Below are 18,468 nucleotides of genomic sequence, written 5' to 3'. Positions count from 1 at the left end.
AAAAAGGAAAAAAGAAAAAGAAAAAGATAACATAAAAGAGAAGAAAAATAACCTTATTTTGAGAGAATGTTGGTCAGGGAAAAAGATCGCATTTGGTTTACGACAAATACTGCCTTTCAGAAAGGTTTTTTAAATGGTGAGGAACAGGAACAGATAAAAGCTGAAGGAGAGATAACGGGAAGCTAATTATAAAAACTAGAGATAGCATATCCTAATAGCTCTACTGTAAACATATAATTGTTTTTCATTGTAATTTTTTTCATCCTTTGGCGTTTAATATTTTGCATTAATTACAACTTTACTGTAATGGATTTGAGAATCTCTCATCCTGAAAACTGAAACTCTGCATGATTATGACTTTACCTGTTAGCCAATTATAAAACAAAATTCTTTTTCTTTTCTTCTTTTGAAATTATTGCCTTTCCCCTAGGCAAAATTACAGGGTTTCTCACTTCACTCTAAGGTATTTTTCTAAACTGACCATTTCATATACCTTTGGGAGCAGGCCAGAAGTAGAATTGATATATGAAGCTCAGAGTAAGTCAGATCTAACATTGTGATTCAGACTTCTCCCTTTAAGCCATAGTTCTGGTGGTTTTCCCAGGCTCCACCTGTGTAAAGTAATGCTATAGCTACTTGTTAATAGGGGACAGATATTGGACGCATCTCTTAAATATCCCCAGTGCAAGCTGCAAACTGGTCTATGCCTAAAAGAGATAAATTAGCGACCTGCGTAGCAATATTAGACCATTGCACATCCTAATACACTAATGGGGGAAAAGGGGGATTTTAATCAGTTTAGCTCATTTTGAACAATTTAAAATTAGAGGCAAACACCTTTATCTCATCTCTCAAGAGGTTCTCCTTTGATGACACCAAAGACTGTGCGGGCATTTGACTGTAGTCATGGAGGTGACCTCAGAGCTGTTTGTCTCCTCTCCAGTGTGAAGCAGCTGCTTCACATTAGACATGTATTTCATAAAATTTTCCTTTTCTTGCCACTTTAACTCTTGCAAAGTCCTCAGTGTATGCCCAAGGTTTTCAAATAGTTTGTAATGTGCTTAATGAAGTTACTTCTGGCACTGTGGACACATACAAGTGTGTCTGTAATTTCACACCACTCTTTCTATCATGAAGCCATCCATATTGTTGCCCACTTGATCAACATTGAGCGGTATCATACCAACCAATCTACAGAAGCTGGGGAGTTACGGATAAACTTTCTGGCCTTGGCAAGAGTCCAAACGAAAGCTATTTGAACCCCATCAGGACCTATGAAACAGTAAGCTGTCACTTTCTGGTTTTCCTCATCTAAAAAGTTTCCTCTGTGGATTCTATTGTCGGTAAAACTGTATTTCAAAGCCTTTTAACCAGAGTGAGAAGGTGCTGCCAAAGGTTAACCTCAATTTCAGCTGAAAACACTTACTGAGAGCTGCAATTTTCAGGTTACTAAGCTCAAAGAAATGTCTACAGTATTTTAATTAGTTTGTCAGGAGACAGCTGGTGGGGGAAGGATAAGGAGTGTTGTGAATTGTAGACAATGAAATAAACCTGCAAAGAATTAAAATAAAAAAAAAAAACAAAAAACAAACCTAAACTATTAATACATGGAACAAACACAACTTCTTTTTAGAAAGAAAAAAAGGTAAATAAACCAAACCCCCAACAAAACAGAAATAGCACTTAATAATATTTCTTTCACAGTTGCTATTTGCCTCCCCCCAAGGTTATGCAGTATTTTCCCAACCTGGGGGTTGATTCTGCCTTGTTACATGTTGAGCATGGTGGTCCAGGAAGAGCACATGTGAAAACACCCTGAGGCTTTCTGTGTATAGGAAGCAGTGCATGGGGAAACTGTGTACTCTTCTGAGCTAAGCAGGACTGTGCAGGACTCAGCCCTGCAAATAAATGGTTCTGCTTACTTTGTGGAAAAAAAGTGACTGTGCCTCCTGTCCACCTCCTTGGTATCTCACGACAGCATTATAAGCTAACCCTTATAATACTCATAAAAGAAACCGGCCCCTTTCTGCAAGGTGTGCATGTAAAACATGCAAAAGCTCATCAGCTTTTTTCCTTTTTCCATTACTTTGTACATCACATTTATATGTTTGCTTGTGTATAATGTAATATACTGTTACATATTAGAGGGTTGAAATGCCCTGGTGAGACTTTCGCACGTATTGGTTCTGCTCTTCAGAAAATTTCCACGTAGTCAGCACGCAATAAAGATTGCTTGAACACCATGGTGTGAGGCTCTTTTGATCAGTAGTGTGCTTCCTTGAAACAGGAAACAAAGTGAGACAATGGCTGCACAACCATTAGCAGGATTTGACAGTACTTTTCAGATCCAAAGCATGTTGTTCTGCTTTTTCTCACTTCCTTTCCAGTTTAGATAGGGTGATTTTTGCATCTTTCAAAATAAAAAAAGTAAATAATTCTCAAGTTTGAAAAAATCAAGCAAATAAATGGTCTCAGCAATATGAACACAAAAGTCTTCATGTTAGTGTAGACAAAGTAGTCAGGTTTAACAGAACAGGACAGTGAGCCAAGGATGCAGCTGCACAGTCTTTCGGAACAGAGTGCCCACTCTCGCTGCACGAGAGATTCCCCAGGAACTGAAAAAAAGCTCACAGCTATAAACATGAACCTTCTATTTTTCAGTATGCATTTTTTTCTTCACTAAGCCTTCACTTAGGTGATACAATTGTGAGGTACGCCTCTAATTAGCAGTAACATCTTAAATACCCTTGAGGAATTAGGCTAGCATTTTTTGAGATACTTTCCTAGATTTTTCACACTAATATGCCCCACAATTGCCTTCTGATTTACAGTCTAGATTTTACCCCAACCTCCAATATTTGTATTTCTTTTATCAGCCACTTGTGCCTCAGTAGCTACATTCAGAATTAATAAATTATGAAGGAAAGCAAATAAAATACTGTTTCTACCTTTGGAGAAGAAAGTTCTGAGAGCAACAATTCAGGCTTCCATTTCAGCTTCATCCTACCCTTGCAGCAGCAATGTACTAAGTGTCTGACATTTTTTCTTGTTTCATCTCAACATTCAAACTAGCCACTGTAGTGGAAATGTTCAAAATATTACCTAGATCGATGCTGCTAATAGGTAATGATCTGAACACACTCTTCACAGGCACCAATTTGAAAATGTACTGTGTGCTGCCAAGTGCGAACATTTGAAAGAATGATTTTACTGTAAAAAGTGACTGGAAAAATGGCATTGTGGTATTTTATCACCTCTAGGATTTCCATATCAAATCAGAGCACTTTACAAGTACAATATAGGGATTTTTTTACTCCTAGTATATTAAGCTGTAGAATCAACTCAGGATCCAGAAGGCATGCTGAGTTCCTTCATTCTTGAGCATCAGCACCAAGAAAACTGATATGTATGCTTCACAGGCCAAATGACTTCATTTACATTTTGCTGGCATATTTAGCTTGAGTCTCGCCTTGTATGTGAGATTTTTACTGCTGTTCTTCATGATTTGCACATTATAACTGAGATCAGCATCTGACTGTTGTATTCAAAATACATCTTCATTCTCACTTCAGTTTATTTTGGTGGGTTTAGACAGATGTAACAAACCTGTGCCGATTCCTGTGAGTCATGAACAAGAAGGAACATGTTCTAGCCCAGCATAGTGACGTTTCATCACTGACAAACATAGAAATGTGAATTTAAATATGTCTTTTAAAAAATAAACCCAATTATTATCCAGTGTATCTCCAGATAAATGTAAGAAACAAGTAAATGAGGGATTCTGTTAGGTAAATGAGAGCATGCTATTTTAATACACCATTTCAGGGCTGCTAAAAAACACACAAACTTTGAAGTAAATTAATCACAAAAGGGCTCCACACTTTTATGGTTCCAGGTGTCTTAGCACCTCGTTTTATCACCTTAACATGAATAAGCTGGTTTATAGTGCTGTTTTACTTATTTAATCTCTAGGACTAATCTCACTTCTCTAATAATTTCTCTTTTTTTCTGAGACACTTTCACATAAGTAAACTAAATAAAAGTACTATGGCACTGGAAGAGTTTGCCCAAAGAAGTGTTAAATGCCCCATCCCTGACAGTGTTCTAAGGCCAGGCTGGACAGAGATTTGGGTGACATGGTCTAGAGTGAGGCAACCCTGCCCATGGCAGGAGGGTTGGAACTTGACGATCTCAAGGTCATTTATAACCCAAACCATTCTGCGATTATATGATTTTACTAATGAGACTGTCTGATCTCCTTCTTACAATTGCTGAAATAAATAAGTGATGTAAACATTTACACGTGTCTGTGATAAGCCTGAGTGGAAATAGAGCAAAGGGATGTTTTTCCATGCTTTTCTGTGGTAAAATTGAGGTTTACCTCCAGGTCTTGTTCTAGTTTTCTTCTTTTACTGAAAATATATCTTAGATTTTGGCTTCATATGTAATAGCAGCAGCAGTAGCAATAGTAACAGTAACAGAAGTAGTAATAAAAAGAATGATTATAAAAAGAATAACTACTAATACTAATAATGTATTCTTATTCTAGAACACAACAGGAGAGGTACTAGCTACCATCACCGGAATAACTGGAGTTGTGATAATTGTGGCTTTAATTCTGATCATGACTTCATCTACTGAGCTCATCAGAAGGTCATGCTATGAGGTGTTCTGGTATACCCATCACCTCTTGGTAGCTTTCTTCATTGGTTTAATAATCCATGGTATGGGGTAAGTGTCTGAATAAACTCCATGGTGTATATGTACACAGTATGAGATGAAACACGATTCAAATCTCTAATCCTGTGCTTTCCTATTAACAAACTGCTGGGATCTTTGCTTGGAGTCAGATTGCAGATTGATATTGCCCACCACTAAAGTGCCTAAAGACCACTATTCTCTGACACAGAGGAACTTTCTAGTACCGTGTGCCTGCGTCTGTGTTCTGGAGGTACATGACGTCTCCGTGGAGCAGGGAACAGGCGATAACAATGTTTTGTGGTGTGTTACTTTTCTCACCTCTTTCCTTGCAATTTGAGAGCTGCCACATTCAGTTTGGCATTGAGTGTCCCTGAAATTGGCTCAATTAATTACTCCCAAGTTTCAGAGGCACAGCTGCAAACAAATGCGGTAAACTGTATCCTGGACTGATTAAAATGGCCCCTTCCCCTCTCTCCAGCAAATCCTTTAGAATCCAGTTTCAAACAGCTGTAATGAACCCTGTAAGCCTCCAGCTTTGCAAGCACCCTCTGCCCAGCCAGCTGATCGACACTCCTCAGCAAGAGAATTCCCTGAAAAGGGTACACTTCTTTAACCGCTCTGTCAACAGCATTCAATGAGCACATTGCTTGCTCCAGACTGGGAGTGCACTGCAACAGAGCAGCTCCCTGCTGCCCCAGCACATCCTTACCACTACCTGATTTCTGAAAAGAAGTCAAAACACAAGGTTTTGTTCTCTTCCCATGTGACTGAACAAAACTCACTCAAGTCTACCTTCTTTTCTGTCCTTCTGCCTGAACTGGTGGCACATGATAACACTGCCATGTAAAAGAAGGCAGTACTTCTTACCTCCTCGTCTCTTGTTAGACTCATGGGCAAGACTGGCTAGTGTTTTAGAGCCAAAGTATGTATGGAAAAATGGAAAATTCAGAGAAGAGTATGAAACAAACACCATTTCCCCATAAAAATCTTTCTTCTCTATCCATAATCAACACCAGCTGAAACCCATTTAAACTGAACAGTCAGGATTTATATGTTTGGGAGAATTCATATCATTCTCAGAAGTAAAAAAGCTAGTATTTAATATGTTTAGTGAGTGTACATCTAATTACAGTACTCCAACTTTATTTGCAGCTTTTAAAAATGCATTTAGAAAGCAGCAAAGAGAAGGTCTGTCACTATTAAGTTTTATTTTTTTTCTAACAATGCAAGATGCTCATATAGAGAGGAAGTCAAAGTGTGTGTTCTAAAGAACTTGGAAATCATTCTGATTTTTGCCACAAACAGCAAAATGTACATTCTCTATGCAAGGACTCTACACACTTCAGCTGCATTGGTGTATACCGATACTATAATGCGCTTTTTGCATTTGGTCAAAAAAAGTCATGGCAAAGCTAAAGGAAAGGTAATTTGGACAAGAGAGCAGAGCAGGGTTGAAATGGCCAGTTCTTGAACTTTCAGTTATCTCCAAATCTGAATTTAACTAGTAATTCAAAATGCACAGATGCACAGAAACCTTGCAAAGAAGCATATCACTGATGGCCATTTTTGTTTTTAAGTCAGCTTGTTCAAGGTCAGACGCCTCAGAGTCTGCTGCTCCACAACGTCACTTACTGGAGAGATCACTACTTGGAATGGGAAAATGCCACTCAGTGCCTTTTGCCTCAGTTTTCTGGCAACAAACCTGTGGTAAGAGTGCTGTTTGCCTTCTGATTGTAACTCAGTGTCCTTCCTTGGAAGGCTAAATGTCTTAGGGAGCAGGGAGCTGAAGTGTATGCTAGTGACTGTTTAGAGAGTAGCTGCACATTTCTGTTCCATGGCCTCTCCCTGTGCATTAAAATAGTGATCCTGACCTCTTTTATAATCAGTATAGACAGGTACAGATGAAGAGTGATGAATAAAATTTTGGTGTCATTAATAACAATTTTTATTTCTGGAAGATCGTTTTTGTAAGCAACATTCTCTTTGTATGGATTTCATGAAGGGTATGGATTTCAGAATTACACTCTATTTAAAACTCTTCTGTACATTTATTTTTAATTATTTATAAATTTATAAACAATATCCTTGATGTGCTTGCTGCACAAACATAGGCTCCACGTGAAAACCTTATGAGGGTAGAGATGCAGAAAATACAATGGAACAGTAAAGCTAGGAATTCAAATTAGTATTATTATTCTAACTAACTGTACTTTAATATGGATAGTCTAAACACCATGGGAGAATAAGTCAGAGTTAAAATTATGTCCTTGTTTTAGGGCACATTCTTCATACCATCCAGCCTTGATGTCTTAAGTTAGGTAAAAAGGAGAGAAATTGAAACAATGAATTATGAAAGGAAAAGGCAGGAAAAATGTCCCACGGAAGGGTGACTTTCCTGCAACAAGATTGCAGATCCACAGGGGGTAATTAAGTACAGACTTGTACAGTATGTCAGATGTCTCGCATCCAAACACAATCATTTAACATTTACAGCTCAAGATTTAGCTTGCTCATATGCAAGTTTTTGTTGTTTCTTCCAAAAAGAAAAAAACATACCAAAGGAAATCCTGAAGTAAAGGAGAAAAATTAGCATTCAGTGTCTTGTAGCTCTTTTAATGGCTGACGCAGATTTTTCTGAAACTAAACTATTGTTAGCCACTATCCAACCTGCATATTAATGAGAAAATGAATGCCTCTCTAAAAATTTCAGCTACAATGTCACCATAAAAATCAATACATGGCTACGCACCATGAATACAGACACAATTTTGCTTCCAACAGCATGTCTTGATATTCATTATCATAAAGCCAACTGGAGAGAACTTCCACTTCCCTATGTTAAACCTATTTTGCCAGACTTTCCTGAATACCCACGGCCATATTTGCAAAGTCACATTATTTTAAATGAATTGTGATAATACCATATGGCATATAGATCATCTGTAAGAACAGTGCAACAGTGCTTTGCTGGATGGGTAACGCACTATGGCGTGATACTTGCTAGACCCTGCAGATAGATAGCACAAATTCATTCAGAGGCTAAAAAGCCGTGGCAAAGCTTGTGCGGCACAAGCAGGGGCAGGTGCCGATGGGACTGAGAAGGGAAGGGACAGCCTTGCAAGTAGCTGGAGTTGCACGAGGTGACACTGCAGTGCACACCCTGCTGGCCACGGTTCCCAAGGGAGGCTACCACGGCAGAGACCCTCTCTCAGTCATGTCACATACGATCCGCTGCTTCGTATTTCAGCCTGATCTGGATCCCGCTTGAGGACAATGAAGCATTTCTGTTGCATGCAGAGTGCCCAGACTTTTATCCTCGCAGCCTCTCCTGAGCCATCACTGTCCATCTCAGTTCATTCTCATTACAGGAGGAAAAACCACCTGGGCAAGAATACTGATGCCCCCATTTGTCAGCCAGGAGCTGTTTCCTAGCAGCCCACCCTTCCTGGTGGTAGCCCTGTTGCCCCAAGACAGCCAAAAGATATTTTGGACTGAATGCTCTGCTGCGCTGGAGCAATGGCATATTTGAAACATCAGCTGAGCTCACAGAGGGTAGCCTCCAACCTTAACATTCCTGTCACATGCTTTTATTTACAAGTAGCACAAATGGAAAGGAGGAAAAACAGGTCTCATCATTATTGTGGCTTGATATATGCAAATATATTCAAGACGTGAGATTACCCACTGTGCAGAGACACCTGTAGTATTTAAGGACAACGGATGTGATGAGCTTCTGCTTTAACCAACAATCTTCTGGCTTATGCTGGTTGCTTCCCATTATTAAATCATGCATATTTTTATTTAATTTTCAAGACTTAACCTTGGGAAATTGCCACTCCATCCTCTTAGCACTTTCTAAGGAAGCCACATAATTTTATGGCTTGCTTCTCATAAAAGATACTTTATAACCCCTGTTACCCAGCTTGTGGAGCAAAGTCAATGTTTCAGCAAGTAAAGTTACTCTTTGGAGGTTTTAAAAGCCACACAATTGTGGAGTCTTCAGTTTTCTAGAATGAGCTGTGTAATTAAAAAAAAATGGAAATAAAAGAGTATCTCTTCTAGAAAAAAAAATCATGAAGATTCAATAACAGCCAATTATCTTAGCTATCAGTACAAGTCAGTGAAATTGTTAGCTAGTATACTTGAATAGCCAAGTATCTCTGTTATAGTGATCAGTACATGAGATTAGCAAGTAGAAGCCCAACAATTACCTGCAATACTTAAAGTATGACCACCTTAGTATCCTAGATAAAAAAAAACACATTTATTGATACAGAGACAAGTCATGGATTAAATGGAAATGTATGCCGTTCCTCTAATTGGATATTTGGGACTTAATGCTTACTCATACAGTATCAGAAAACTTGCAGCTGACAATAACAGCTGACCCTTATGAAATATTTTAGACTTTGAAGAGGAAAAAAATAATAAGGCTATGGGTAATTTTGTATAAATGTATGCAGCCCTATGTCTTCAGGTCCAATGATATCTATATGTAACACCTAAATTCATTAATCCTTTTGCCTTTTAGCAGGAAAAGATTTAAAAGGACTCTTCTTGGCCAGAATACAGATGGATATTAGCACTGCTTTTAGAGTGCATCTGTGAAGGAGTCCCATATGTTTGTTCCACAAGAAAGCCAGAACTGCTACAGTAGCAACAGAAATACTCCCTTGAGAAAAGCAAATCAGAAATCACAGAAGAAAAATCAAATTAATTTTATGCTACCCGCTGATTTAAGCCAATGATGCAAAGCATTGTTGTAGACATTCAAATAAATGTTCTTCTTTAATATACAACTGTCTACAGGCTTGGAAGTGGGTTTTAAGTCCTGTGGTGTTGTACATCTGTGAAAGAATTGTTCGGTTTTGGAGATATCGACAGGAGGTGATCATTACTAAGGTGCGTAACATACGTTGCATGTCTGTGCAAAAAAAAAAAACAAAAAAAAACCTATGTCAATGAATTTCTTTTTTTTACAGGTAACTTGTCCATTTTATGACCTCACTTTTCACTCCTAGCTTCAGCAGCTCTTCCGTCACTACCGTGGTTTCAGCCAAGTATCAATATCAGATTTTGTGTTTATTCCAACAGCAAGTCCATAAGAATATCTCATACAGATCCAGACTGGATTAATGAAGTGCCAGGCTTTACACCATCATAACACAAACATCTGCACAGAGGTTCCCTCTTTTTAATGAACTGAAACCATGTCCCACACCAGTAAATGTGAGAGATGCCCTTGCCTTCAGTAAGACATGGTTTTTACTTTCAAATCTGGAGGCTTCTGAGAAGATTAAGGGTTATATTATCAGAATAAATAATCTAAGCTTCATTAATACCAATGTAACAATTTATCCCAGTTGTAAATATCTCTGTGTGCTAAGGGCCTACATAAGTCACAGCAAAATGGATGGGGAATGGTGCTATTGAAGTAGCTGAGTCCACATGTATCAAGACAAAGATCAGAAACTGTGGGGTTTTTTTTTTGTGAGGGGAAAAGCACGTTAGATGATAAATCTTGCTGCTGATTTCACAGAGGGTCTGTGAATCTCAGTATATGTGACATACAAAACTGGCTGCTTAAATGCGATTATCTCTTAATAATAGCATGTTAGAATTGAGCTCATAGGGCTATTCTTCTTGTTGAACCAACAATAATCCCATTCATGTTAATACTGTTACACAACAGTAAAAGTGGGAAATTATTCCAGTCTATTAAGGAAGAGTCTCAACTAAAATAGAAAGATCACAAACTCTTAAATTGTTACAGCATTTCCTCTGCCTCTTACACTCACAAAGCAAGCTGCCCCACGATACACGTTGTACGTGTTCTCAAGCTACTGGGCAATACCAGCACTGCAATGTGCAGTTTAGGATATAAACTACAAGACACTTAATAATTACTGTGCATACCAATTTGCATTAACTTGTTGTTGAACTCAAGTAGAAGTGATTGCAAAGTCACCTGTAACTTAATGAAAACAAACAGCTATTCTTCTGAAGGAAAATAAAACAGGTTGTTTTATTACTGTTTAGGTGGTGATGTATTCCTCTGGAGTCCTTGAGCTCCACATGGAGAAAATGTGGCTTTAAAAATGTGGCTTTAAAAATGTGGCTTTAAAATGGGACCTGGTCAATATATCTTTCTACAGTGCTCATCTGTCTCATGGCTGGAGTGGCACCCTTTCACCCTCACCTCAGCTCCTGAGGAGGACTTCTTCAGTGTTCACATACAGGTCATTGGGGATTGGACTGCAGCCCTCTTCAAGGCCTTCGGAGCACAGGAAAAAGCTTTCAAGGAATTGTGGATGTTACCAAGGTTTGATTTACAGAAAATACATTTAAAAATGTTAATTCTGCATTTTAAAATAAATGTTAATATTTTAAATTTCATGAATTTTGTATGTGTTCTTTATGTTAGAGTATTAGATAGTAGTTCTGGATACAAAATATGCCATTATGCTGAAAAGAATGCAGAAAAACACAGTCATGAACTTTGGCCACAGCTACCAAGAAGACATGATGACTAATCCAAGATTTAAAGTCCATATCCATATCTATATCTCTGTCACTATCATTTAAATCTCTAACCTCTGTATCTACACCTAAAGTAATCCATTTTGACAGATTAAGAGCTGAATTAGAACAACACTGGAATCTGTCTGCTACTTTTGTGCCTCTATGTTTATGCTCTCATGGCACCCATCCCCTGCTATCCAAAATTCCAGCTTTTCCCTTTCACTTACTTAGACATTTTTCATTACTTAGACATATGGCCCCAGAAACTTATGCTTGAACCTTATTTCTTTCCAACAGTGTCCCTCAGCTCTGTCTCTAATTTTCAAACTCTGCTCCACTGGTTACTGGTGTTCAAATTCTGTATCTGTGACAACTTAATCCAAGCAAAATGTTGATGCTTTGTTGTTGCAAGTCAGGAGGGCTCCTCTGAAGTTAATGGAGCCACCCTGACCTACACCAGCTAAGCATCTGGCTTTATACATAATGGATTCAAACCATGTAGCTCCTTGCAGGCATAGTGGCGATTTTCAGCAAAGAAAGGTCTGGCACAGGATCATTTCAATTCTGGTGGAGTGTGTAGAGCCTGGGACCGAAAGGCCTATTTTCCCCCTGGAAAATTGCTTTTGATGAAGCAGTTCAAGTAAAACTGAATGGCAAAAGGCACTTGTTTAACTGGATTTATATAATTTAATGGGACTTGGATGTTAGAGAACATTCCCCCCAAAAGCTTATAGATAGAACTGAGCTGCAGAGGCATACTAGAAGGTAAGGGCAGAGAAGAAAGTCTGTTCCAGTTCTTGCATTGTATCAGTTAATAAAAATTACAACTGAAAGACACACCTTTGTTAAAGGCAACTGGAATGAGAAGTATACCATTTCACCACAACTGGAGCAAAAATGGTCCAAGGTGATTGACAACCAGTGTACAGAACGAGAAAAACTGTTATCAAATGCTGCTGGCAACAATGCAGAGCTGAAATTAACAGTGGTGTTGTATATAAAGACTCTTCTTTTTAATCTTTTTAAGGCGCCTAATGCCATCATTCAGTTGCTTTCCTGCAATATATTAAAAAGAATATTTCAGTAGTTAAGCTAGCAAAAAAAGCAGAAAAAAAAAAGCAAGTCTTTTCCAAAGGTTTCAATATCTAAACAACAAATTGGTGACTATATTAAAAATAACAGCAGAAACTGAGCAGAGGATAGAAGATCTTTAGAAACTGAAAGATAAGGTAAGGTTCTAAAAATAAAACCTTTATATTGTAAGTAATAAAAGAAGACTAAAATAAAAGGTACGTACATATATATAGGTAGTAAAGACAGTTAGCTGTGATTTATGGCCAATTTGGGAGATAAGACCATAAAAAAGACTATTGCTGTAAAAATAATCAAGTTCTGTATTATGCATCTTTGGGATTTTTGGCTCACTTAATTGCTGTTTTAGCACATTGTCCAAAAATCTAACTTCTCTTACAGTCAGGAGTACTACACAATCATGATGATGAGCAAATGTTTAAATTCTAAAAATAGTACAAGAGTCCGTTATTGTTACTTTTCCAAAACTAATACCTGCCTTCCCCAAAAGTATAAAGCTTCTTTATAATCAAATTGTGTAGATGGACACAAAGAATACGAACAATCCAATGCATAGTTAGAACCAGTCTATAGCCCTATTTTCTACTCCTCCCTTGGCAAGCACAAAGGTAGCATTTGTTTTCATTCTGCTTCCTATCTTCTTACCTTTCTCCACCCCCTCTAGATCAAATGAATGGGTTGTACAGCTCAGTTTATCTTTCTCTGTTTTCTCCTATTTCTCTGAGCCATTGTATTTGGCTAAGCTCTCTAGCTACAGCTGAGCAATGTGTTCAAACCAATAACAAGTTCTCTGTCACCTAAGGAGTTAGGAGCAGACTGATGAGACAAATGTCTGTAAGGAATGATTCAGAAGTCATTGATCTGTCTTGTATCAGAGAAACAGTTTAAATAACCTCTTCAAATTCCTTCGCAATGATTTTTTTCTCAATCTACTAACAATAATGAGAATTGCTTCCAAACCCACACTGAACTTCATAGAAAGCTCAGTTTCACACAGGCACTTCACATATATACCCTAAATTAATCATATTTTACAGTGTTAAAAGTGTTTAAAAAGTATAGAACTGGGCAATAATACAAATAACAATACAATTTTTTTTTAAATATTATTTTGTTTATATCAGATGCCAGTTTTCCAGAAGTCAACCCTGAGTAGCTGTTTCATTTGATACAGCACATGCAGAGCATCTGGAATCTTGAAATAAAAGTGACAAGTACAAATGAAGGGGAAGATACTTGCTAAGACTTTGGTACACATTAAGAAAGCAATGATAGGGTTTCAGATACATTGTTTCTCCATATTTGTGTGTACCAATTACTTGGTGATCCCTCCATCTTTTCCTGTTAGAGCATTTCATTCTTCTTGTGTATTTAAGCTGAACTTTAAAGATGATTAATGCAATAAAGTGCACAAAACAATACAAAATCTGAAAGAAGGAAAAAAATAATTTTTCCTAAGGACTGGGTGTTTGTGAAACCATCTTCCAGAACACTTACATTGTTTAAAGACAGGCTAGACAGAGATCTCCAAAGTACTGCATATATTCACATTCATGCTGCTAGAGGAATGAATCTGATTATTTAATAAACTTTTTCATTTCTAATACTGACCAAAATGAATGCCTCAGCATCAGCAACCTTAATTATAGGAGGTAGTAACATAAACAAGCATTTTACTTATATTTTACCTTTATGTCAGATACTAAATACAGTTTTATTTCCAAAAATGTATTTTTAAAATATTGGGTTTTTTTTTTCAGAAAGAGCTGGGAAAAAAGTAGTTTCCTTGCATACGATGACCTCTTTCTTGCTTTCTCTTTTATTACTTTAACATATATAAAGAACTTTTCAAAATTATTCGTATAATCTGTCCCTCTTTACTTTGATATACGCAGTACAGAAAATAAAGCTCTAAACCAGGATGCTTTTCAGTAATTCATAATTAAATATGCAAATTCCACAGCTAAATTTGGACATGCAATTATATGACTAATCACATTTCAGAAAGCCAGAAAATTGCAATTGCATGCTTAAATAGATGGCCAGGCCTCAAACCCACATGGGTGCTCTTGTTCTCTCACTTCAGAAAAATCAGTTGTTTTGCTATTAAATTGCCCCCACTGAAAATTAAATGCGTTTCTATGGGTAATTTCTGTGCCATCTTAGACATGTCTTTTCTCTTTTATTTTAACAGTGTCAGTTTTGAAAATATGTAGCCCAACAAATGGTAACCTTTCTGTCATTTTACATGTTGCTGACCCTTGACTAAATGTCTGATGCTGTAGACTGGCTGTGGATGGACCATATGGATCAGCAACCACAGATGTCTTCCACTACCAAGTGAGTGTGTGCATTGCAGCAGGAATTGGAGTCACACCATTTGCCTCTATTTTAAAATCCATTTGGTACAAATCCTGCAACCCTAACAGAACTGGTGCTGCAGAAGGTATGTAGGGAAGTTTATCGGTCCATCAAAAAGTTACACAAACAAACCTATTTCACCAGATGAGAGAGGCAATTCAGAGCTGGAGACTCATTTGAGTGCTTTAACTCGCTCTCAGAAGCAGGCAGTCATTTTCCAGTTGTGTCAGGAGGTGTTGTTGGGTAGGGTCTCCTGAATTCACTGTCATTCTCTGAGGAAGAAGGTAGCTCTAGCTGCAGTGTTTTTAGTAAAAACTGAAGAATTCAGTTTTCAATAGCAACTGGAGATAAACGTGGAACATCTTTCATAGCTGCACAGATAGACTGAGAGCTCGAATAGAAATCTGACCTCTCTCCTACGAAAAATAAATCCTCCAAGGTCATCTCAGACAGAAGTGAGGGGTGGCACTTGTTCCTTGTCCAGCTCTAGGTTTCATGGGGCCCTTTGGCTGCTTGTCCTGGTTGAGAATGCTGCATTCAGGAACCATTATCTGCTTTTCACACCTTGCAAAGTCAGGATATTTTCAGGCATAGAAGGAATAAAAAAAAGGCATTTAAGCTCTGGATGAGGTGCACATATCAAGATGCATATTACTGCTTCAAACCACTTTAATCATTCTGTTGAAGAAATATATTGGGGTCTGTAAGGCATGGATGGAACCAATTAAGTTAACATACTCTCGATCTGCTTACCTGTTATACATCTTCTGCTAAGGATACATGAAACAGCACTGGGGAAGGATAGACAAGAGATAATACGGGTGAAGTAGGGAGAGGGGTAAGTAAGTAACAGAAAAGAAAATCAGCATTAAAGACCTTGTTCCCTATCTATCATAATAAGTGGTTGGTTGTGGACCTTAGAGTTTCTTTTAGCTAATTTTCCAACGTAAAAGCTGAATCAGGAACTGTTCCTCATTCACATTTAAGGACAAATGTTGAAATTACATTGGAGTAGACAGATCTCTGAGAGGGTCAGTACATATGGAGCTGACTGCAGGACCCACGGGCTGATCTTTTTAAATGAAAGAGTGTTAAAACTGGCATCTTAATGACAAGCTGCCACTGAAAAGGCATCTGGGATTTTAGTAACTGAGCAGTTGAGGACAGGTTCAAATTGCCAGGGGGGATCTTTGAGGCAGAAAAAGCAGTGAGAAGGGAGGGAAATATAAATGAAAATGTGTTAGATGTGAAGTGTATTTGCAAACACTATGATTGTACCAGAATTATCGTCTCCAAGAGAACTAAATATACTTATATGCACATTAGATATGTGTATCCTGTATATTCTATATGTGTACAAGTAAAATTGTTCTTATTGTCATTGCTGTTGCTATCTTACAGGGAAAACAACAGAATTTAACTATGCATTGAGAGTATAATATACTTCAGGGTGTTCATCCATAGGTTAGGGAAAATCTTGGGTAAGTGTGCCTGCAAATATAAATGCATGGTGCATTCTGCCACATTTTTTCCGCTATAGAGTTCAGTTTTCCTGAATTCTTGTGAAATACAAAAGTACCATGATTTCTCCATGTCCTTTCTCTGCATCCTTACTGGTGCAGTGGGAACAGTGATGCTTATTTTTCACAGGTGTTAAGAGGCTAAACTGCATTGGTGCTTGTAAAATATTTTGAAAGCCTGGATGAAAGGTCCTGGGGAAGTTCACAGCAATACTTAAAAAATTTAGCAGTCATCTTAGTAAGAGCGATTAATCTCAGGGTAGCTCTACATTTATTTTTTTTTCCCATTGGTTAAAAGCTTCCACTTGTGGTATAATTACAAATAATTTAATCTTCCTCAAAGTATTCAGCACTCTCTTTCTGCCATGATGAGTACCATAGAAATGTCTATTAAGGAAATAAATAAGAGGTTTTTCTTTTTTTAACAACTTCGTTTTGATTTGAGTACAGCTATCATTACGCTCATTGAACTAATATTTCTTAGTGTTGCCCACATATGGTTCAGATATAAATACTCATAGCTTCCCTAATGTCTGCAGCTGTATAATTTAAAAAACCCAGCAAATCAAAAGGAATACACATTTATCTAATTGATTCTTCACAATTAAATAGTCTTGGAGCCTTAATTTCCTTGTCATTTTTCTGTAGTGAGGAAGGGCACTACTACTAGTCATGGCTGGAAAGTTTCTACCAGCTTTAGTTATGCGTAAAATGATCTTTCTTTCACATTAGTGGTCTCATTTTTCAGATCAATTAATGCTGAAACTGATGAAATCATACTGATCCATCAGACACTAATACTAGCAAACACCCACTTTCACTTTTACCCTATACAAGGATGTAAGAAACGTCCTACTGATTATCACCAAAGATCCATCTAGCCCAAAATCCTGTCTCCAACAGTGGCTCTTCATGAATGCCTAGGGAGAAGTATACAGCCCAAAAAATCATATGGTGATAAGTCTTCAGTGGACACTTTCTTGACTTTGAGCGACTTCCAGTTCAGTAATGTCTTGATACAAGAGCTGCAGCTCTCTGCTTAATATCCTTAGCAGTTTTTTCTTCCATGAATTTGTATAACTGCTGTTTGAATCCATGCAGACATTAGACAACCAGAGCATGCTGTGGTAGTAAGTTCAACTACAGACTGTGAGGAAAACAAAACTAGCCTTTTCCATTTGCTTTGAGACCAACTGTCCTTGCCTGAGGTAAGCTTCTGCTGCCAGCTCTACCCTAGTCCACAGCCTTCTCCACAAAACATCTTCCCCCAAAGACCTAAAAACCTGGGCTCTTTTTCTCTGTCAAACATAACCATCTTTCAGAGCTGCATTTGAGAACAGTTAGGACTCCTGCTTCAAATTTAGAGGCATGAATTCAAGCCTTGTCCTGCATTTACACAAAAGGCTGCTTGCTGCCACCCTAGCTCTAAGTCAGTGCCTCGTGTAGGTGTGCAAACCCCCATCCTCCCCTGCATGCTCCAGGCTGCAGGCACTGTTGCATCTTACCTCTAGTGTTCCACTGGGTCCATTGATTAGGCTGAAGAAGATGTCAGATGCTCTGGTATGCTGCAGCCCACAGGTAGTGTGATATACTCAGGAGCAGAAAGGACTGGGGTTTTGCAGGGAGGTACTCAGGTGCAATGTGTAAGAAGGTTTTGCAGGGACTAGTCCTGTCTAAGAGGGAGAAATGAAAGTCAGGGATGAAGATGCCTCCCTGTGCATCCCCTGCTTCATCACCTTTTACAACCCTTTGATGAAAAGCTGGCTTTGCCCAGAGCTGCTGCTCCACCTCTGTCTTCAGGGAGAAACAGATGGATGGTCATTAACGGATAATTATTAATGACTTTCCACATGATGGAAGCTGATTTACAAGGTACCTTTTCTCACCTTACAGGAAAGAGGTATCAGAACTCTTGCTCTAATCTGTTGTACAACACTCAGGATGTGGGAAACTGAATGATAAATATGTACACATTGTAAGAGAGCAGAGTATTAAATAAGCAGCTACTCATAACCCTGCATTATGGATCTGATTAATAGCAATACTGCATCTAACTCGATTTGCAAAAAGAGCACTTGGAAAATTTAAGACAGTTTACTTGGGCAAGCCATCAAGCTGATGAATGTAGTCAATGGGGGTAGCGTGGGTGGAGACTAATGAAAAATATATCTAAAACAGATTTTAAGGGTCCTAAATAATTGTAGTCAGTTAATAGCATGAGGCTTACAAAAAGAAAAAAAAGATTCAGAATAATTGTTTAATTATAGAATGC

The 18,468-nt window shown here is 38.0% G+C and overlaps 1 protein-coding gene across 1 annotated transcript in view; it reads left to right on the top strand.

Moving 5' to 3' along the window:
* The window catches only part of NOX3 (NADPH oxidase 3), a 169,886-nt gene that overhangs the window by 142,026 nt on the left and 9,392 nt on the right, over positions 1 to 18,468 (top strand). The window contains 9 exon segments of the mRNA XM_062640781.1: positions 1,138 to 1,200; positions 1,203 to 1,282; positions 4,550 to 4,731; positions 6,279 to 6,408; positions 9,511 to 9,603; positions 10,741 to 10,815; positions 10,818 to 11,023; positions 14,601 to 14,761; positions 17,298 to 17,326. Of these exon segments, the coding sequence (XP_062496765.1) occupies positions 1,138 to 1,200; positions 1,203 to 1,282; positions 4,550 to 4,731; positions 6,279 to 6,408; positions 9,511 to 9,603; positions 10,741 to 10,815; positions 10,818 to 11,023; positions 14,601 to 14,761; positions 17,298 to 17,326 (1,019 nt within the window).

Source organism: Pezoporus occidentalis, unplaced genomic scaffold (genome assembly GCF_034315485.1).
Source record: "Pezoporus occidentalis ecotype Australia unplaced genomic scaffold, CSIRO_AGI_Poc_V1 ctg67, whole genome shotgun sequence".
NCBI classification, from domain to species: Eukaryota; Metazoa; Chordata; class Aves; order Psittaciformes; family Psittacidae; genus Pezoporus; species Pezoporus occidentalis.
The sequence above is the reverse complement of the archived record's forward strand: the minus strand, read 5'-3'. Positions and strand labels throughout refer to the sequence as shown.